General features: G+C 47.6%; 2 protein-coding genes across 2 annotated transcripts; both read left to right on the top strand.

Moving 5' to 3' along the window:
* Positions 1 to 13: 13 nt before the first annotated feature.
* KNSTRN (kinetochore localized astrin (SPAG5) binding protein) lies at positions 14 to 5,407 on the top strand. Its single transcript, XM_071761719.1, has 8 exons — positions 14 to 166; positions 1,176 to 1,308; positions 1,457 to 1,513; positions 1,736 to 1,835; positions 2,806 to 2,920; positions 3,919 to 3,980; positions 4,112 to 4,186; positions 5,002 to 5,407. The coding sequence occupies exons 1-8, from the start codon at positions 52 to 54 to the stop codon at positions 5,131 to 5,133; spliced, it is 789 nt and encodes a 262-aa protein (XP_071617820.1). The 5' UTR covers positions 14 to 51; the 3' UTR covers positions 5,134 to 5,407.
* A 67-nt stretch (positions 5,408 to 5,474) lies between these two features.
* On the top strand, positions 5,475 to 20,171 carry IVD (isovaleryl-CoA dehydrogenase). Its single transcript, XM_071761718.1, has 12 exons — positions 5,475 to 5,635; positions 8,045 to 8,134; positions 9,125 to 9,176; positions 11,135 to 11,304; positions 12,679 to 12,772; positions 13,225 to 13,361; positions 13,718 to 13,814; positions 16,316 to 16,409; positions 17,316 to 17,397; positions 17,878 to 17,982; positions 18,664 to 18,736; positions 18,829 to 20,171. Exons 1-12 carry the CDS (start codon positions 5,504 to 5,506, stop codon positions 18,960 to 18,962), a joined length of 1,260 nt encoding a protein of 419 aa, XP_071617819.1. The 5' UTR covers positions 5,475 to 5,503; the 3' UTR covers positions 18,963 to 20,171.
* Positions 20,172 to 20,378: the final 207 nt, after the last annotated feature.

Genomic DNA, 20,378 nt, shown 5'->3' with positions numbered 1-20,378 from the left:
CAGCGCCCCCTCCCGCCCGGCGCTGTGCGCAGCCCCGGGGCCGCTGTGCGCATGCGCGGGGCTGTGACCGTTGGCGGCGGTTGGGTTCGAATCGCGGGCGCCATGGAGGGGGAAGGGTCCCGCATCCCCCTCTACACCGCACTGCACCGACCCCCGCCTCACACCGGTGCGTACCCCCCCAGCACACACACACACACACACCTCCGGGCAGGGGGCTCCGGCATCTCCCCGCCCGGGGAGCACGGGAGGCGGGTGGTCGGGTTAGGCCGGGGCGGGACCGGAGGAGCGGGGGCGGCTGCTGGGAAGCGCCTTGGTCTGTGGTGGCCCTGGCTTTATTCAAATGTTCTGTCTGTGTTTACAAAGTTCGGTTTATTCTTATTCTTATTCTTATTATTCTTATTATTATTATATGAGCAGGGCGGGAGGGTGCTGGCTCCGGCTGCTGGCTGTGTGTCTGCTGCCGGCCTGCAGCAGCACGGTGAGGGTTAAGGACACTTTTCCTTCAGGGGTTCTTACTTCTGGAAGTCTTTTGATAGTGCTCACAGCATCTGAGAAGTGTGAGGCACCCAAGCTCAGCCTTAGAAACTGGTCTGTGTATCATCTGAAAAATGCTTCACTTGAGGGGTAGGGAAGAAGCTTCCTAAAGCTGCTGTATGAATAAAGCTCTATATCCTCAAACAGCTGTGGTTTAAAGCCGAGTTAACTTTCTGTACAAAGCTGCTTCTCTGTAGTGCTGCTTTAGAAGTGCACCTACAGGTAGTGAACTGGAATGTGGAGCTCTCTTAGCAGAGTTTCACATGGGCTGTGTCTGTTTTGCTTCCAGTACTGACCAGCTTTGCTTGGCAGTGTGAACAAGTGTGCCGTGCTGCCTGCTTGATGTTGAGGCCTTTATTGTCATGCCTGTATCACCACTTTCAAACTCCTCTCATTAGTGCTAGCCTGGTAATGATGTTTTAATACTGTCCAGTGTCTGAGCTCTCTGTGGCTTGGTCTGGACCCTTGGCCCTGGGTAAGTCTGAGGACTGTCCTTAGTTGTCACTACCTTTAAGTCTCCATTCTATCCAGATATAGTTGTGATTTGCCTCAAGTTGAAGGCTTAAAAGATCAAATGATCCTGCATGTTCTGGTGTTATCTTCTCCACTGCAGTGTTTCCATGGTTGTCTTTACCTTGCAGAAGTGCAGATGGCTTTTCCTTCCAAGAAACAATGTGTCAACAAAACAGCAGATCTGGAGTTGAACAAAGATCCCAATTTTAACTTCAGCTCACAGATTCCAGCAGATGGTGTCTTCAAAGCCACAAACCAAGGGTAAATGAAAGTAAAATATTGATGGATGTTTCTTGGCAAATGTCCTCAAGATGACTTGGCACTCTGCAGATCTTGTCAAACTGACAGACTTGGTAATCTGCAAGAATGCAGTGATCTTCTGGTAATTGTATTTCACCCATCTTTTAAGGTTGCTTAAATCTGCCAAGAAAGTGGAACCAGTGTCAAAGAAGACAGCTACTAGAGGGTATGTTTCCTCAAATTGTTATTAGTTGCCCTCATGCAGTAAAGTTCCCTCTTGGAGGGCTGTGATGAGCTGTCACTCCTGTACAGCTTTCTTACCTAGCTTGGTGATGAAAGTTCTTGCTCAGAAACAAGAGCAGACACTTCAAAAAAGTGCATATTTGTGGCAGAAAAAGAGAAAGTGTGTGATATTGACATTTTTGCCCCCGAATCTTTGACTCCACAGGCCTCTCAACAGATACAAACTGGAAGCAGAGCTGAAGGCCAAGAATCAGCTGTTAGAAACAGCTAAACAACAGCTACACTCCAGGCTCACAGGAGCACAGGTAAGGAAAAGGAGGGAGGAATGGAATAAATAAATCATTGAATATTTCTAATATTCTGATCCCTACAGAGTCAGATCAAAGGATTCTCTTGCACATTTTCCTGTTTCCATCAGAAGTCAGCAGAGATTGGGTGGGTTGGATTTTGTCCTCCAACTCCCATGGTGTCTGCTCGAGCCTGGAACTCAGCAGAGCTGCTGCAGGTGTATTGGGATGGGTAATGCATCCAGGTCACTGTTAAACAGTCCCAGAGCTGTAATTCCATTTTAAACTCATTCTGGGAGAATATTTCAAATTTGCAACTCTACACTTGCATGAAGTTTTATTAAAATAACCTCGATTTTGCCAGCTGCTTCCTCACAGTCAGAGCTCCCTTTATTATCCCAGTTCTCTACCAGTTATTAATCTGCAACAAGATCATTCCTCTTATCTCACAGCTTGATTTCTTTAAGAGCCTTTGAGACCTCCTGTGAAATGTTCAGAAAGCTGCTGACAGGATCAGCTGGATCACCCTAATCCACAGGCTTATTGATTCTCTTGGAGAATTGCATTCCACTTGTGAGGTTGATCTGCTTATCCTCTTGCCTGGTAGGGAATAATGCTGTGGCTTAAAGACTCCAAGATGAACCTTTTCTTCCCAATTCTAATGTGCTCTTCAAGGCATCCAACTCCTGAGTTATAAGAGGGAGCAAGAAAAGAAATGCTAGGGTTGCCAACAAGGACTTTATCTCTGGGATCTCTATTTTTCTAGTAATTGCTATGATGTGTGAATGTGATAAATGTATTAATCCTGTCAGGGTGCATGAGTAAGGTCTGCAACAGACTGGTTTGTTATGGTGGTAGAGACAAGGGAAGATGTGATTCTTGGTGCTGGTGGGGCACCTGTTAAGCCATTAGCATCACATCCAGTATTACTGGTAAAGAGAAGCAGAATTTGGCAACTTGGTGCACTTACAGCCTGTGTTAATGCCAGGGAGCTATAAAGGAGCTGAAGGAGGAGAATGAAGGCCTGGTACAAGAAGTTGAGAAGCTCAAGAAGTTTCAGGAGACTTGCATGGTGATTTTAGAGAGCAGAAACATTGATCCTGGTAAGGACTATGCACACCTCATGCTTTTCCAGTGCTCATTCTTCAGACACTTTTTACCCTCCAGGGCTTTATTTTGTTTCCTAGTTCAGGAGAAGCTGCTGCTCCCTGTAGCTGCCTTTGTCCTGGATAAACTTTGAAAATAATTTGGTCTTTCTTGCTGTAGAAATGTACTTTGCAAAGCCACTGCCTGAGCACTCACACCCTGTTCCAGGAGGCACCCACAGCACCCACAGCTGTAACTGCTTGGGCCAGAGTCCCTTTGCAGTGGGTGACACCAGTCAGCTGATGGGTGTCCCTTTCAACCCCTCACTCTTGAGTGCTTCCTTCTTCAGGCTTGGCCTTAGGTTTCCTGGAGCAGAGGCTCAGACATTAACTCTCAGTTGTTTTTAAATCTAATACTTCAGATGATCCAGCTGCAAAAATCAGCCTGGGCTGCTGCCTCCAGAGAGTGACTCAGAAAAAAAAATAATCCCCAAACAATTGTACCCTTATGATCCCTGCACTCCCCTCACATGCTCTTCATAAGTTTTTTTAGTCCAATAGTGATTTCTGGTCTTGTATCACCTTACTGGACTCTTTCTCTGCCCCCAGCCTGGATGTTAACTGGTTTTATCTCTTTGAGTTGCAGCTTTTGCTGATGGTTGCAGCCTCTATCTTCTGGTTTATGCTTCTTGTGCACCTGGAGCACAGAAAAATGAAAAGTCCTGGGCTTAGGATAAACATTACTTAGCAACAGCTAAAACATCAGTGGGTTATCAACATTATTCTCATACTACATCCCAAACACAGCTCTGCACCAGCTACTAGGAAGAAAATTAACCTCATTCCAGCTAAAATAATCTCCATGATAGGCCACAGCTTGGAGCTAAGGCATCAGTAAATCCAGCTGCTCATGCTTGTGTTCAGTGAGGGATTCATTTTACTTCAAACCTAGCAATTTTAGCTACAGGCACAGCTATCTCAGTATTAGAGGTTCATTAACACATCTCATAAATCAGTTACAGGCAGCAACATTGTGGAGGAGGAAGAAAAGACACGAGAGTGCCAGAAGCAGACAAGGGTAAGAAAATTATCAAATGTCCTTAGGAGTGAGAAGGGCTTTGAGAGGTGTTTCCAGCTGAGGGTGTGCAAACATCTGCTGAGACTTGCATTGAATGGCATCAAATTCACCATTTTCCTTTTGCTCCACAGCTGTTAACTGAGAAGCTCATAGAAGAATTGAGGGTATTTAATCAAACAGCTGCAAAGGAAAAGGAGGAGCTCCAGGTAAGGCTGGGGCTTGGCTTGACTCAACCAGGTAAGGGGCTCGTGGAGCTCAGTGAGGTGCTGGAGGTTATGTTGTTCCTCCCAGTGCTGCTCTGGTCTCCAAGAGAACCAGGGAAAGCCTGCAGTGTTCATCTTGTGTTGTACATACACCTGTGTTAGGTAACTGTTTGAAGTACTCCCCTTCTAAATAGAGGGCTGAAACCAAAGTTCATGGTGGGGCAGCCTTCATGCCCCTCTGAGGCACTTCAGGCTGAGCTGGACACACCTGGACTTGGCACAGGGTAGAAGGGGGGAGTGATATCAGTGACACCTGAGTCAGGTGAAGATGGATGTTAGGGCTGGCTCTGCTTGGACCTGCTCCTCTCCAGAGATCCCTGGGGACTGTGTCAGGTGGTTGGTAGCAGCAGGGCAGAGCTGATCCCCAGCCTGGCAGTTCCTGCTGGAATTCAGAGCACTTGGTCTGACTTGGAGAGTGTTGCAGACCAGGGCTGCCAGGTCATAGCCTGGGAGCTGGGAAGTGTGCAAGCACAAGCAGCTCCACTAATCCAGTGACTATTTGCTGTCATTAATTACAGTTCTGCAGTTCTTTGTAAGAGCTAATTGATGACACTGCTTTAATATCAGACGAGCTAAATTTTGGTCACAGATAAATTGCCATTTTCCTCAAGGAACAGAGGAAAAAGATGTCCCAGGCAGGGCAGGCTGAGCTTAGAGCAGCTGCAGGGTTTGAGATGGTTCAGCTGGGGCTGCTGTTGAACTTGGCATTGCTCTCCAGTGCTGCCAGTAACGTGTCCCATGTGCTGACCTCCCTGCAGACAGCCATGGCCAAGTGGAAATCAGCTGAAGGAGAGAGACAGCAGTCCCTGGAGAAGCACTGCTCCTTCCAGGCAGAAATCAAGGAATGCTCTGCAATACTCGACGAGCTGGAGCTGCTCCTGGCTATGTGAGGCACGAGGAAGGACTCTTACTCACCCTTTGGGTTTTTTTCCTGTTTTATTTCTAGTTCAGCAGTCCCTACTTTGCATACCGACTCGTTCCAGTCGGTGCCCAAGCCGAGGAGCAGGTCTGTCCCCCGGAGGGACGGTGCTGGGGGGAGGTCACCCGTGTGCCAGCCACACGGGAGCTCTTGTTGCTCTTCCCACGCCCGCCGGGGCTCTCGCCGGGCCGTCGGGGTGTTGTAGCTATCGGTGTTTTTAACGCATTAAACGTACTGGAAAGGCTACGGACACGCGGTGTTCCCCGCAGCATTTACCGGAGGGGCGGGCGGGGCGTTGCGATGTGCCCGGGCCGCTCTGCGCCTGCGCGCCGGGGGCAGCCATGGCGGTGGCGATCGGGAGGGCGGCGGTGGGCGCGGGGCTGCGGAGGCGAAGGCTGGAACTGCTGCGGAGGGGATGTGCGGGGCTGGCGGTGGACGATACGGTGAACGGGCTGAGCGAGGAGCAGCGGCAGGTGGGGCGGGGAGCGGGCTGGAAGCGGGCCGGGAGTCAACTGAGAGCGGGCCGGGAGCGAGCTGGAAGCGGGCCGGGAGCGGGCCGGGAGCGGGTTGGGAGCGGATCGGGGCTGCGGGCAGCGGGGGTGGCGGGGAACGGGCTCAGGCCCCGCCCCACCGGGGGTGTGTCGCGTTTGGTGAGCGCTGATTGGTTCCTGCGGTGGGGAATCAGCCAATGGGCGGGCGTGCAGGAGGGGCGTGGTGGCGCGCCCCGGGCACGTGTCCGCGGTGCCCCGCGGGAGCGATCGGGAGAGGGACCCGCCGGGAGGGACAGAGGGAGGGAAGGGGAAGGGATAAGGGAAAGGGGAAGGGGAAAGGGGAAGGGGAAAGGGGAAGAGGAAGGGGAAGGGAAAGGAAGGGAAGGTCTCTTCCCCATAAACGAAGGCAACACTGCGTAAGAACTTCTGTGGCGTTCACACTGGGCCTAAGGAATGGGAAATGCGATCAGAAACATCACCAAACAAATCAATTAATTTGGTCTCGTCACAGACTGGTTTGGGTTGGAAGGGATCTTAAAGATGATGGAGCTCCAACCTCCCTGCCGTGGGCAGGGACACCTCCCACTAGAACAGCTTGGTCCGAGCCTCACCCAAGCTGACCTTGAAAACTTCAGGGGTGGGGCAGCCATCTCACCTAGGGCAGGGTCTCACCTCTCACAGCAAATAATGTCATCCCAATGTCTGACCTAAATCCCTGTCTTTCGGCTTAAAACCCTTCCCCCTTATCCCATCCATCTGAGCTCTTGTCTAAAGTCCCTCCCCAGCTTTCCTGGAGCCCCCTCAGGCACTTGAAGATGCTCTGAGGTCTCTGCAGCCTTCTCCAGGCTGAACAGCCTGTTCCAGGCTGAAGAGCTCTACCTCCTAGGAGAGGTGTTGTAGGGATCTTCTCAAAAGAAGAGTTGCAGCTCTCCTGGTTTGTTCTCTTGCCCGATGGGGACCAACACCTTTAGGATAATAGTTCTTTTCTTTGCTGTTTCCTCCTGCACAGCAACTCAGCAGTTGCCATCACAGCTTAGCTATTCTTTGGAGATAATCATAACAGTGCCAGTGCACAGGTGTACAAAATAAATTTACTCATTGTCATGTCTTTCTTACTGTAAAATTATTCTTTGCCAGGTCGGTGTTCATGGTTTATAGCCTTATCTGCTCAAATTAGCCTGCCTCTATGTTCAGCTGGTATAAAAGGAAAAAAATTGTTGTAGTTCATATCTATCTGGTGGAAAAAATCAGAAATAAATCTGCAGGAGCACTGAATGTGTTACCACTGTACCTTACACATGGGCTTAGAGCATCAGAGGTGTCTGGGAGTCTAAACCTCAATCTCTTTTTATTTCTGTTTTATGGTTTTAAGGTGTTGTGTTTTTCTTGTAAGCTTCATGCTCAAGTTTCCTGCTGCCAGCTTCATAACAGGGAAAGCATAGCTAACGTTTCAAAACAAAAAAAAAAAAAGAAAAAAAAGAAAGAAAACTCAACAGACAGCAACACGTTTGGTGAAACAGGAATCCAAGCTCTGGATAGCCATGGGAATGGGTGTCTCTTTTTGGTAGAAAAAAAGAGTCTGGTTGGCTGTGGGCTTGAGAGAAGGACAGAGAACTTGGGCATATTTTCGTGTTCTGCTTCTGCCCCTTCTATAGATTCTGGTTCTGCAGCAGAGGCTTTCAGTCTTGAGTTCCTTCACCAGCCTTGAATTGTAGGAGTAAAGAACCAGAAGGAGAAACCATGTTATTAATCTCAGTCATAATCATAAGACAAAGTTTTAAAATCTTTATATTAAGAACACTTTATATATTTTCTTAGTATGCTCTGGGCTTTGCAGAACACGTGCCTGGGAATATTCAGATTGTAGAATTCAGAAAAAGATTTTAAGACTGAACACTTGGCATACCTGGGTTTATCAGATTTTCATTGTGAAGAAGACAGTAGGATAGCTAATATGGTTCTGGTTTGATCCACTCGTGCATATTAATTAGTATGCATGCCTATTGCAGACATCTGGATGTAATTAATAAAACTATAAGCAGGTACTGGGTGGGAATAATGCAGCAGCAGCTTTCAGAGCTTCCTGACCAAAACCATCCCCTGGTAAGTAGGCAGTAGGTAAGTGGGGTTCTGCCCTTTAGGGCCAGGCTGTTGAGGTTAAATGCTGAGGGGAACTTCAGTACATCAGGATCTTCTCTTTAAAAGACTAAAGGGCCTTTCATGTGGTCTCACAGCTGTTAACCCCAAACATCCATTTCCTTATGGCCTTGTGCTCTGGGTTTGGGATCCTGGAGTCGCCTGGCAGAGGAATGTTGGCAGTGTCCTAGGGAAGAGGATGACGATGTACTGATGAGTTGTAACACATGTGTTTCTCCTCATATATTTTCCCAGCTTAGACAGACCATGACAAAGTTCTGTCAAGAGCATTTGGCTCCCAAGGCCCAACAGATTGACCAGGAAAATGAATTCAAAGACATGAGGGTGAGTATTTCATGTGTGTGTTTAAAATAGATGGTAGTGAAAGCTTGTCTTGGCTTTGATCTGGGGCTTAGTCCAGACACAGAACCCCAGGACACACCACAGGAACATGTGCATTAAGTTTTCAAACTTGAAAGCCACAGAGAAAAATTTTTGATTTCCTGTTTTATTAACAGCTCTCAGCAACCTGAGAGTATTCGTAGCAACTCTCAGCAGTTCCCAGCCAGCATGAAACTGGGAAAAATCCAGGACTGATAATGGTCTTGTCTGGATTCTCACCACCATTTTTCTGTCTGGCTCTGGTCAGACCCTTTCCCTGATATGTGCTTTGTGTTCTCCTCACCTGGACCCTTCCCTGGACATCTGAGTTTTCTCTTGGTTTGTTGTGGCTGCTGCAAGTGCCACTAGTCTGACTGTGGAGTTGAAACTTGCCTTCCTAATAAGAACAACAAATTCTGTGCAACAGGAGGATCTGATTGGTGAAAATGAGAGATCTAACTGTTGGTTTTCATAAACTCCACGAGATTTAAAAGGCTCAGAACATCTGCCAAGATTTCCCAGAGCTCTGATGTTGTCATTTTCAGGGATATATGCACAGCTTTGAAGTTAAGTATATGAATTTAGTCTGGCACACCAGATGTCATCCAGAGCTATTGGATAATACTTTTTGAAGTCTGTGGAGGCTGCTCACTGATAATTATCTCATCACTGGATGCTGAGGCCATGTCACAAGGGTTCACCTGTGTGTCCATCACACAGCAAAGCTTCTGCACTCCTATTTTCCTCTTTGCTGACAATCTTTGCTCCTGCCTGATGTCATGGCTCATCACTCTGTGATTCTGTGACACAGTTGATGTGCCTCAAGAATTTTAAAGTGCCAGCCAACAGCAACTCTTCCAAATATTTCTACATTAATAAGTCATTTGCTGCAGCCAGTCTTATGCTGGTGTCCTGACTGCAAGCCTGGACTTACTGCTTGTTCTGTACTTGTAGGCATTTTGGAAGAAACTTGGGGAACTGGGAGTTCTGGGGATCACAGCTCCTGGTAAGTCTGTTCCCACCTTTTACCTTGCTGGGTGATTGTTCAAACAGAAGATGAACTATTTCAACTCCCCCTTTCCAGTTCATAACAACCTTGGCTGGGATGTGACATACATTTAGTCCAACAACTCCTATTTCATGTTTCTTAAAAACTCTGCAACTTTTGTTGTTATTCACTGACTCAGAGTCCTTTTTCCTCGTTAGACTTCTGTACACTTAAAAACTGGCTTTTACAGCTTAAAAGTACTGCTCAGAAATGGTTTCCCCAGATGGATGCAGATATATGTGCCTGTGCTTCCCTAATATGAAACCTTTGCTGCAAGTTCTGAAGAACGAGAGCTAGAGATAAAAGTATCCAAGAACAAACATCCATCTCTAATAGGAGAAGTTAAAGGGTACAAAACAATGCTCTGAAAAGCTGTGATAACTAATGGAAAGCTCACCACATCCAACCAGTCAGAAAAAAATCAGGGTAAATCTTATTCAGCCTTGTCCAGGTTAGCTGAAAAGTGTTTTGATTAATGTTATAGATGAGTGAGGCTGCTGTGGTCATGCTGAATGCACTAACACAGTGTAATGAGGAGAAGCCCTTAGTGGAGAAAAGCAGCCAATGGGGCCTTTATGTGCCCATGGTAAAGTCTGTGTTTCTGGATGTGGCTCTGCAAAGGCTTCTGCAGCAGCAGACTGAATAGCAATGTGTTGAAATAATGCCTCTGCATTTCTTTCAGTGGCACTGAGGCTGCTTGAAAGAGTCTGTATTTCTGCTTTCTTTCTCTTTACTCTTCCCAATTTACTGCTGCTCCTGTTTCTTCTCACTCTTACCTTCTTTCTTCTTTGATGTTGTGCCTGAGGCTTACAGCAGTTTCCCACATTATAAATAAGCCAACCCCTCGTGAGCCCTGTCCTTCTTGATTTCCTCAAAGATTTACCTCTAAAACCTTCCTATGCCTAGAATTTTTTTGCTTTATTTTTTATTCTATAGCTGTGTGCACTTCACTGGCACTGGTTTTGTTGCAGGTGGTGAAGACTGGCATTTTGGATGAGAAAATAACGTGGATTCTTATGAGGGCATGTGCTCAATTAAATGGCATGTTTGGGCACCAGTGGATCAAGTCTATCAAGAGAGCATTTTAAATAACAGTGCTTTCTGTTTCCTTCTTAAAACTAATACAACTATATTGGTTTGTAATTTTGCAATAGCACTGGTTTTAGGCTCAGCTCAGTGTGCCTCTAAGAATTCCCAGTTACAATGGCCATGATGGTCTCTCTCATCTCATCCTCTCTGGAAATTCACATCCTTGCCACTGGTGAATCACAGCATTTTTATTTTTTATTTTTTAATATATTTTATATTTTTATAAGATGCAGCTTTTATGAGTCATGCTCATTCTGAATCAGCCACCTATCAAAATGCTTCTCCCCTGCACGTTTGTTGGCACAGAGGAGTTCCTAGTGCCCCACTTTTTGAGCAGTCTGAGTATTCCTCACTTGTTTAAGGCTCCTTGTTATGACAAATTTGCATGGACTTTACAAGCTTTTCCCTGTGCTCCTTTGTCTCCTCACCTGATGCAGGTTGCCACTTTGATTTGATCTGCCTGATAATAATGAGGTTGTGCTTAAGGGTGGTTAACAAGAAGGACTGGCTGTTGTGCAAGTGTCAGTGGCATGTTTTAGATGTATCTTTATTTTATACAAGGAGACATATATATATATATAAGGGTATATATATATATTTATAACTATGGTGCAAATGATTGGTTGTGCTGAAGTGCTAACACCAGTGTGCCTGGACAGTTCAGAGAGGATGTGGAAAGCCAAAGGTTCCCAGCTCAGAGGCAGTGTCAGAAAGGCAGAAGCTCTCTTGCACGTGTCCCAGATCTCATTCCAGACTCAGCCCAGCCCTGGGACCTTGTGGAGGTGTGGTGCACTCCAGTGTGGCTCACAGGAGGTTTCTCTCTCCAGTGGAGTATGGTGGATCTGCTCTGGGGTACCTGGACCACGTGCTGGTGATGGAGGAGATCTCCCGTGCCTCAGGAGCTGTGGGGCTGAGCTATGGGGCCCACTCCAACCTCTGCATCAATCAGCTCGTGCGCAACGGCAGCGAGGCCCAGAAAAGCAAGTACCTGCCCAAGGTTTGTGGCTGGAAGAGGGAGGAAACTGGGAAGTACCTGGAGTCTGGCTGCATGCAAGGATGTAGCATCCTAAGCACCAGCTGGTTTCAGTCACCCAGCCTTCAGCTTGCCAAACTTGCCCCTCTCTAGCTTGTTCATTTTTCTCTTTTACTCCACGTTGACCCCTGTGTCTGTGGGCTCTCTGGAGCTGTGTCAGTGAGGTTCTGAGGTGACACTGGATTGTATTCTTCCAGCTTCCCAAATTGTTTCGAGAGTTCTGAGTGGAAGTCTCTGCTTTCCTATTTTCTGTTCTCCATTTCTCACTGCCTACATGCTTGGTTTGCCTATGCTAATTAACTGCACATGACACTTGATCGTTTGGGGCATTGATGCTTGTGACTCAAAAGCATGTTAAACACATCTGAGTATTTAAATGCATGGAAAAAATTAACTAGGACATTGACTCCCAGCTACTGAAGTGATCAGTGAAATGATCAGTGCAAGAAACCTGATTTAAACCACATGCAAAGTAAGTGTTGCTTCCTGCAAGCCCTCTGCAGCCTGCTAGTGTGTAATTGTCCTTGTTGCTGCTGACTGCTTTAATGCCCTCATTTGCTGCATTTCAGAATGAGGTGTGCCATCACTTTGGTTCTTGCTTGTCTTGGTTCATGACAGAGAAGTTACTCAAGTAGTTTTGAGCAGCTAAACGAGTTCTGTAGAAATAAACTGATGGAATGAATTGGTTGAACATCTCTGTTAAGTGTTGAGGCCGTTTTTTTAAAAAAATAAGATATCAAAAGGAGAAGAAAAATAATAAAAGCACACCAGGAGGAAGAAAGGCAAGGGGGAAAGGGCAGGATGAAAGGAACAGTGAAGAGGAAGCAGCAGCTATGGCAGAGCCTGGTATGAGCAGGCACAGAAGGAGGGTGTCCATCTGCTGTTGTAGTGTGAGTGTGGAGGAGCTGGGCTGGGAGAACATCACTGAGAGTGTTGCCATCTCTTATCCCCCTCCCTGGCCTTCTGTGTCTGACTGCTCTCCTTGATCTAACAGGGCAGTCATAAAGCACAGAGCAAGGAGCTTCTGAAAGGCACATGGCTGCCTGCATGCTTCTCTTGGCACCTTCCTGGAGATGGTGTTTTATAAGCAGGGCTGGACTCTGGCTCAGACAGGAGCTGAATCATCCTCCTCATCCCACTGGGCCCTGGTTCTGTTCCTCAGCACAGCAGCACGAGGGAGCTCCCTGCCAGGACTTTTCCAGGAACAACAGCTCTTGGTGGTGGTTTTTCCACAGAACTGCTACTCTGGAGATCTGTGCAGAAAAAAGCCAGGAGGGCAGCACAAGAGGGAGCAGAAGCAATGCCACTTCCTCCCTCCCTATTTGTCTTTTTTTCCAGCTAATCAGTGGGGAGCACATTGGAGCCTTAGCAATGAGTGAACCCAATGCTGGATCTGATGTTGTGTCCATGAAGCTGAAAGCAGATAAGAAAGGTAAAGCCTGTCATGTGCTGCCTGGGTAGATAACTGGTGCAAATAATGCTTCCTGTAAATTTAAACTAACTTCCCCAACAGCCCTGGGACTGGTGCTGAGTCATGGGTGTACCAGGCCATGTTTGCAGGCTGCTGCTGCCTCTCAGGAGATGGGATAAAGCCAGGCAGTGAGGACACAAAGTGGAGGCCTGAAGGTCTAAAAGTGGACTTCTCATTGTGGTGGTGGAAGTTGGTGGTGTGATGGAGCCAGTGGTAGGTGCCTTAGTTTCTCAGGCATTTGTTAAGCTGCCTCTGAGCTCCAGAAATAAAGGAAATGACTTTTCTTGAACTTGGGAAGGATTTGTGGAGGTACTGCTAAAGAGCATCCTTGCAGACCTGTTTTGAAATAAATGGAGTGAGGATATAAGTGTTGCTCTGTTGTGAGCTAACAGATTGCATCTCGTTGCTTCTAGGAGACTTCTTTGTTTTGAATGGGAACAAGTTTTGGATCACCAATGGGCCAGATGCAGATGTTCTCATTGTTTATGCTAAAACTGATATTAATGCTGTGCCAGCCTCCCGAGGTATCACTGCCTTCATTGTGGAGAGGGTGAGTTTAATACTTCTCACAAGCTCCTTGTAGTGTGTTTTTTAAAGCTGGCTTCTTCACCCTGACTGACTCATTCAGAACAAGTTTTCTGTCTATATCTGTCAGCCCCTTGCTAAAAGACAAACTGCTTTCTGCCTGAATTGTATAAACCCAGGAGATGAGTCTTCTGCCCCAGTGATGTGGCACACTGCACTGTCAGCTGGGCACCCCTGGGTGCTGGGATCTAAGCATGGAACCAGTTTTTAGCACTAGAAATGTAGAGAGAACAGTCAGGGAGGTTTCACGGACACCCAGTGATTTTATCTATTCTGTCTGAATGTGATGTGCAGTTTATTTTAACTCTCCTGGCTTTGCAGGGAATGCCAGGCTTCAGCACAGCCCAGAAGCTGGATAAGCTGGGGATGAGAGGGTCTAACACCTGTGAGCTGATTTTTGAGAACTGCAAGATCCCTGGTGAGTTCTGTGATCCTGAGTTGGATTCCATTTGTGGCAGTGTGCATGTGGTGGTTTCCTGCCTTTTTGATCAGATAAATTGGATGGCTAATTACAGGCATGTTCAGGCTCTGACCTCCAGGGCTTTGCAGATGCTTATCTGCCCTTTGGCAGCCTCTGAAGGGAGTTGGGGAAACTGGAAAAGTGCATTCTGCTGGAGTGCAGGGAATGAGGACTCTCTCCTTAGGTCACTCCTCTTCTGCCCTCGTGGAGCCCCTGCTTCTGCAGAGCCCAGGTGGGGCTTCCAAAGGAACTTGTTTGTTTTCATTAGATCTCCCCATCTTGCATACAGGACACCTTGAAACTTTTTTGATTTTTTCATTCCAAAATCACTGGAAACTCTCCAACAGACTTTTGGTTTGCCTGTAACATTTCTGAGGTCTTTTGGGGTCAGAAGATGAATGTCCTTTTCCCTGGCAGTTAACACAGCTGGGGCTACTCTGATGGCCTTTTTTATTACTGCAGTGGCTGGTTTTGTTGATAGAAAAATTCCAGCCTCTATCTTGCAAGTGGAGGAGATGCCTTATCTGACTGAACTGTGAAAACTCTAATTGCAAATCTGCAGGCTCCCCACACACCACCCAAAGCTGCTTTGCAGTAAGTGGAAGGGTTTCAGCTGCAATCTGACATTTCCAACTTTATTGGATCCCTCCACTCTGCAATCAGAAAGGGCAGTGCCCAAGTTTTCAGATCATCTCCTGAGTGCCCATGCATACAGAACAGGGTGTTCTCTTGGCACTGGGACTGACATTTCCTGGTAACTTGGAGAAGCCATCACTGCAGTGCTGGAAGTTAACACACTCTGCACTCTGGCCATGAATGCTGCTTCTGGTCTGCTGGCTTGGGAATGAACCAGTTTGATGCTACCTCAGGTGTCTGTAGGATGTTCCTCTCAGATCAAGGTGTCCTCTAGCACTGCAGTTCCACCCACTGTAAAATCCATGGGTTTCACTGTCAGCTCCATGGTGTGGCTGGTGTTTGTCTTGTGGTGAGTGTTGTCCATGGATCCATTCACTCACATTGCTCTCATTTGGGTCCAGAATCCCAAAACCAGCAGGTTTTGCTCAGCCAGCAGGTCTGCTCCCCTCCTGCAGGCAGCACTCAGTGCCTTCAGCTCACCCTGTACCCATCCATCCTCTTTCCCTGGATGTACAGGAAACCCTTCAGCCTGGTCAGTCCTCTTTCAGCTGTGAGATGTCATCCTGAACAGCTCTGTCACTTTATTATTACTGATGCTGGCAGATGTGTGTTTTTCTTCAAAGGAATAATGGCTGTTGGTATTTTTCTTCTCTGTGGGGCTTTGGAGCTTTTTCTCTGAACACCAAGCTTCATTCTTCTTCCAAGTTCTAGCTCCAATATCATGATGTTGGCCCTGCAGAGGCTGCACTTCTCCATATCCTACCTCTCCATGCTCTTCAGGAAGCAGGAGACAGTGCAGTCCCTGAGCTTCTGCCACTGAAAAATGGACTGGTTATTTTAGGAGACTCCCTGCATGGGTACAAGTCCTGTCTCATTTTCACTTTGCATATCACACCTCTTGGATCTCTTGTGATCAAAGCTTGAGTTAAATGTCAGTTCTCCTGGCATGATCAGGATAATCTCTGTCCATCTACAAAGCACAGTTGTTAGGCTTTAAGTTCTCTTCTGATTGTAAGAGTGCAGCCTTGCTGGGATGAGCCTTTTGTTCCTGCTTCTCTTTTTATACTTGTTACCATCAGCATGTGCTTCAGATTGTCCCAAAGTGAAATGGCTTCTTGAGGTATTTTTCTCAACCCATTATCTAATGTGGCTATTTTCCTGTTCCACTTTCACAGAAATAATACTTGTCTTTTTTAGACATTTATTTATAGCAGCTGCAATGTTCTGTCCAGCCCCATCACAGGAGGGGGGATAATGACTGTTGGTGTTCTCCAGTCTCAGAAGACTCATATGTGTCCTCTGGGGTGTGATAAGTGGTGAGCTGGACTTCTTGCCTGTGTCAGCTCTGGTTCCTGGGTTGGGAATGCTCAGAGAGGTGACCCCAAGCATATCTGGGCAGGCATGGCAGACATGGACTCAGCAGGCATCATGTGGGTCAGGTACAAACTCATGGGATGGTGAAAGGGGCTCCCAGTCTGTCCTCCCAGGCTACTAAATCTCCTGTTCTTGGTACAAACACTGAGCTGGGAGGTGTCTGAAGAGCACCTTACCCTTTAGAAAATAGGCAAGAACAGAGCAATTGTAGCTGCACTTTATAACCTTGTGCTGCCTTTTCCTTTCTGGCTTTGCTGGGATTGAAAAGATACCTGAGTGGTAGGGATATGTGTGTCAAAACACAGTGCCTGTCTGGTTCATCCTGAAAGTTTGTGTCTCCAACCAAAAGGGAAGGTAAATGGGACTAAAAATTGGAACCCTCTCCCCAGTGACCCTTGGACTGCCTTAGTTTAGCACATAAATAAATCTTTTTCCTTTGATGATTGCAGCTGAGAATGTCTTGGGGACACTGAGCAAAGGAGTCTACGTTCTGATGAGTGGGTTGGACCTGGAGAGACTGGTGCTGTCTGGTGGGCCACTGGGGTAAGTGCTGGTGCTCCAGCTGTGTTGTAGCTGCTCACATGGACCCCTGTAGGGTGCTCAGCTCCACACTCCCTGGCTCTGCATATGCTCCACCTTTTCCTTCAGAGCACCCTCTGAGAGACAAGGGGTAGAAGAAGCGATGCCAGAAATCTGAAGTTTGCAGATCTCTGCTTTCCAGGGCAGCACAGCCACAGCCCCTCCAGGGTGGGCTTTTGAAAGTGTGAGTCTTGACATGAACATTTCCAGAGCTGTGTCTTGGTCCCTGCTTGCTTGCTTGTGTGTATTACTCTGGGAATAACAAGCTCATTTGAATTACTGATTCCTTAAAATCTAGACCACTATCCAGACTCACACAGAAGGACCACTGGCCTGGCTAAAGGCTTCATTTTTCATTTATTTAGTCCTTTAGCTCCCCTGTGATTATTTTTACCCTACAGTCCTTTTGTGCTCCCAAGTGGTGTCTCTGTACTAATCCTCATGTGAAAAATGCATCTTCCACAAAGCAAAAGGAGGATTTTTCACCCTGCATGTTCCTTCCTACGCTTTTTTTTTTTTTTTTTTTTATGGTGCTGGCTGGTACTCCTCCAGTTGGTGGTCTCTGGAGATGCAAGGCAGCACAAGCTATTCTGGCTACAGCTGTAGGAAAGATCCTCAACTCTTTGTCTCACTCCCCTGAATTAAAAAGGTGAGACTTTACCAAAAGTGCTCCCAAACGAGCAGTGTGTAGACCACTACAGGGGAAAATGGGAACTTTAGAGTTTATTCTGAGCACTGTTTGAGTGGAGCTACAGGGATGCAGCAGCATGTTGTAGGTATGAGAACCTTTTAGCCTCAGATTGCACTTCGAAGTTTTAATTAACTCACAGTTTTGTTGTTTTCCCTTTCCCTCCATATCTGCTCTTTTAGGCTGATGCAAGCTGTCCTTGACCACGCAATTCCGTACTTACACGTAAGAGAAGCCTTTGGACAGAAAATTGGCCACTTCCAGGTGAGGCAGAAAAGGGATTTGAAAATGTTGTCATCTTGCTTTTCTCTTCAAAACCAAGAAGACAAATAGCTCTGTGGTGGGGGGGCTTTGTGTGGGGAAGGTTGCCTGGAGCTGGCTGATGTCGTGGTGTGGTGAGGAGGTGAAAGGATCTCTGAATGCGTGAGGCCACTGGGGCTGGTGCCTGTCAGAACCTCCAGCTCCTTCCTGGATGTAGATGTGGCACCTTGGGACATGCTCTAATGAGTGATACAGGTGTTGACACATGTATTTTATTTGGGGGGATGTTGACTGTTGGATGTGGTGACCTTAGAGGTTTTTTCCAGCTGCGGCGATTCTGTGATTCTGTGTCTGCTGAGTCCACATCCTCTCATTTGCCTCATTTCTCTGAGGGGGTCTGGGGAACAGGCAACCCCTGGTGCTGAGGCAGAAGGTAATTTTCCCCTGGCTCATGTTCCCATCTCTCTTGTGCTCTGCCTGCAGCTGATGCAGGGTAAGATGGCTGACATGTACACACGGCTGATGGCGTGCAGGCAGTACGTCTACAACGTGGCCAAGGCCTGTGACCAAGGCCACTTCAATGCCAAGGTGAGCTGGTTGTCACCTGCACGCTGCCTGCTGGGGGGAGTCCTTTCCTTTGGTCCCAGATGGTGAGCAGGGTGGAGGCTCTGTCCTGGGGGTTACAGTGCCTCCCTCACAGCCCTAAGTGCTATTTTTTTCCCCTGAAAGGAAAAGAAAGCTTCATCCTGCAAGGCAGCAGATGTAGCAGCACCAGCAGGTGTTTGTTGGCAGCCCCAGCACAACAACCTGGCTGTGCAAGAGGCTGTAGGACTCGTTCTGAGGTGTTGTCGTCTCCATAACCTCTACCAAGGGAGGGGACTGAGTGTCTGACAGTTGGAGCACAGAGTCCTGCATCCCAAATCAAATCACATTGGTCTCCTGTGGGGATGATGTGCATTCATGAGACCAGCTCCCCTGCTGCACTCCTTTTTATTTCTTTTTTCCCTTTTCTAGTTTTTTCCCTTTTTTTTCCTTTTTTTTTTTTTTCCTTTTTGTTGTTCTTTTCCTGTCTTCACACGGCCTTTGCAGACCCGACACAAGCGTTCTGTAGGGACAGAACAACTGCTGCAGCTTCTGGCTGCTTTGTGATCAGGAGTTCAGGCTGGTTAGCAGGTGTCTGCAGAGCTGATGGGAAGGTCAGAGCCACACGGGGGTTGGAGATGGGGAGGTGACACCTTCCCTGATGTCCCCACGTTGCTTCTCCCTTAGGACTGCGCCGGAGTCATCCTGTACTCAGCAGAGTGCGCGACCCAGGTGGCTCTGGATGGGATTCAGTGTCTGGGTGAGTGGTTGTGGTTGTTTCTGGAGAGAGCCACCAGCAGTGCCCTGGCAATCAGAGAGCAGGAATGAGCTGTGGGTTCTCTCTGGCTGCAGGTGGGAATGGTTACATCAACGAGTACCCCATGGGGCGCCTCCTGCGCGACGCCAAGCTCTACGAGATCGGGGCTGGCACCAGCGAGGTGCGCAGGCTCGTCATCGGCAGGGCCTTCAATGCCACCTTCCAGTGAGAGCCCCCACACCACCACGAGGCCTTGGACCACAGAGGCTGGAGAGCACAACTCTTCTTCTTCTTCCTCCTCCTCCTCCTCGTGATTCTGGCATCGCCGCTCAGGGCCTCTGGCTGCGCGGTGAGCGGGTGTAGCCAGACCAGGCTTTGGCAAAATGAATCAGATTGGTGGTGTGGAAGGAAAAGTGGTTGTTTTTTTCTGATCATCCTGATTCATCCTGTTCATAAGCCAGCCTGATTCTCAGCATTACAGTCCTGGGGTTCATCCAGGGAACATTCCACCATCAGAGGAGGCTGGTGAGCAGTGTGCCTGAAACAAGAGGCAGCCCGTGCTGAGCACAAAAAGTTAACCAAAAAGAAAACAAAAAGGGAACAATTTTTTTGTATGTTTGTTTTTAAAAAAGTCTGCCATTAAGTAGCAAGTGTTTGCCTGTTGCCACTGGGAGGTGATATTTCCTGTTGTGACCTTCCAGTGGGATTAATAACTTCCAGTTTGGAACCTCTGTGCCAACCACGTCACAGGGGTGGCTTCCATGAGCACTCAGGCATCATCAGTGCACAAGCCAAGGTTTTAGGTGATGATTGCTAGAAAACCTTCTTGAAATGCCACATCTCTTCCTTCCCTGTGACTTCCTTTCCTATTCCTGCTGCTTCTCCAGACATCTCAGCACAGCCCCAAGTCTCTGCTGCCCTGACTGGCAGCCTCCCCCTGTGCTATTCACCCCGAGGTGTCACCATCCATCATTCTGGGAACAGTCACAGTGCCAGACCTGTACTGTGACACCCTGAGTGAAGCAGGCAGGAGGAGGCTGACTTTTGGGGTTGGGGTTATTTGTTGGGTTTTTTCCTGAAGGTTGTTCTTTTAGTGAAAGTCTGTACTCACACCCCACTGCTGGCTCCAGGAGCCAGGGTGGGTGCAGCAGTTGTTTGTGGGTGTTTTCAGTGCATATTATAGACAGCAGATGGAAGTTTATTAATGAAAATTGCACAGCATACAGCCTTAACAAGTGGATCACAATGAGAAATCATATGTTGTAAATATGACAGAATGATTAAACAGTTGCCATGTAGGCAACCTCCCAGCAGTTTTAACAAAAAAGAGCTCAGAGCCTTGTGTGGTTTTTTTTTTTTTGGTTGTAGCTGACATCTGTCCCCATGAGATGACAGTAGACTAATAGAGAATATTACAATTCCACAGACTGAAGAAAAATTCACTTTCCTGAATCACCAAGAAGGTCACCAAGTGTCTAGAAAGTTACAAAACTTCTCATCAATGAGAGCCAGAGCTCCTGCAGCCCTGGTGGTTGTGCCTTCTTCCTAAACAGGGTGTTTGTTCCTCTGGGCTGGGTGGCTCTCACTCTGGACCTGGCCCCAGGTTTAATTTTCAGCCTGAATCTCTGGGTGGAGGCAGCAGAGA

The sequence above is a fragment of the Heliangelus exortis genome, chromosome 18 (assembly GCF_036169615.1).
Source record: "Heliangelus exortis chromosome 18, bHelExo1.hap1, whole genome shotgun sequence".
NCBI classification, from domain to species: Eukaryota; Metazoa; Chordata; class Aves; order Apodiformes; family Trochilidae; genus Heliangelus; species Heliangelus exortis.
The sequence above is the reverse complement of the archived record's forward strand: the minus strand, read 5'-3'. Positions and strand labels throughout refer to the sequence as shown.

Bases quoted from the DNA above. Each gene is read 5' to 3' on its own strand.
- KNSTRN (XM_071761719.1), top strand. From the start codon at position 52: ATGCGCGGGGCTGTGACCGTTGGCGGCGGTTGGGTTCGAATCGCGGGC. The intron at 1,309-1,456 runs GTAAATGAAAGT...CCATCTTTTAAG, and splicing joins TTCAAAGCCACAAACCAAGG to GTTGCTTAAATCTGCCAAGA. The intron at 4,187-5,001 runs GTAAGGCTGGGG...ACCTCCCTGCAG, and splicing joins AGGAAAAGGAGGAGCTCCAG to ACAGCCATGGCCAAGTGGAA.
- IVD (XM_071761718.1), top strand. From the start codon at position 5,504: ATGGCGGTGGCGATCGGGAGGGCGGCGGTGGGCGCGGGGCTGCGGAGG. The intron at 12,773-13,224 runs GTAAAGCCTGTC...CGTTGCTTCTAG, and splicing joins GCTGAAAGCAGATAAGAAAG to GAGACTTCTTTGTTTTGAAT. The intron at 17,398-17,877 runs GTGAGGCAGAAA...CTCTGCCTGCAG, and splicing joins AGAAAATTGGCCACTTCCAG to CTGATGCAGGGTAAGATGGC.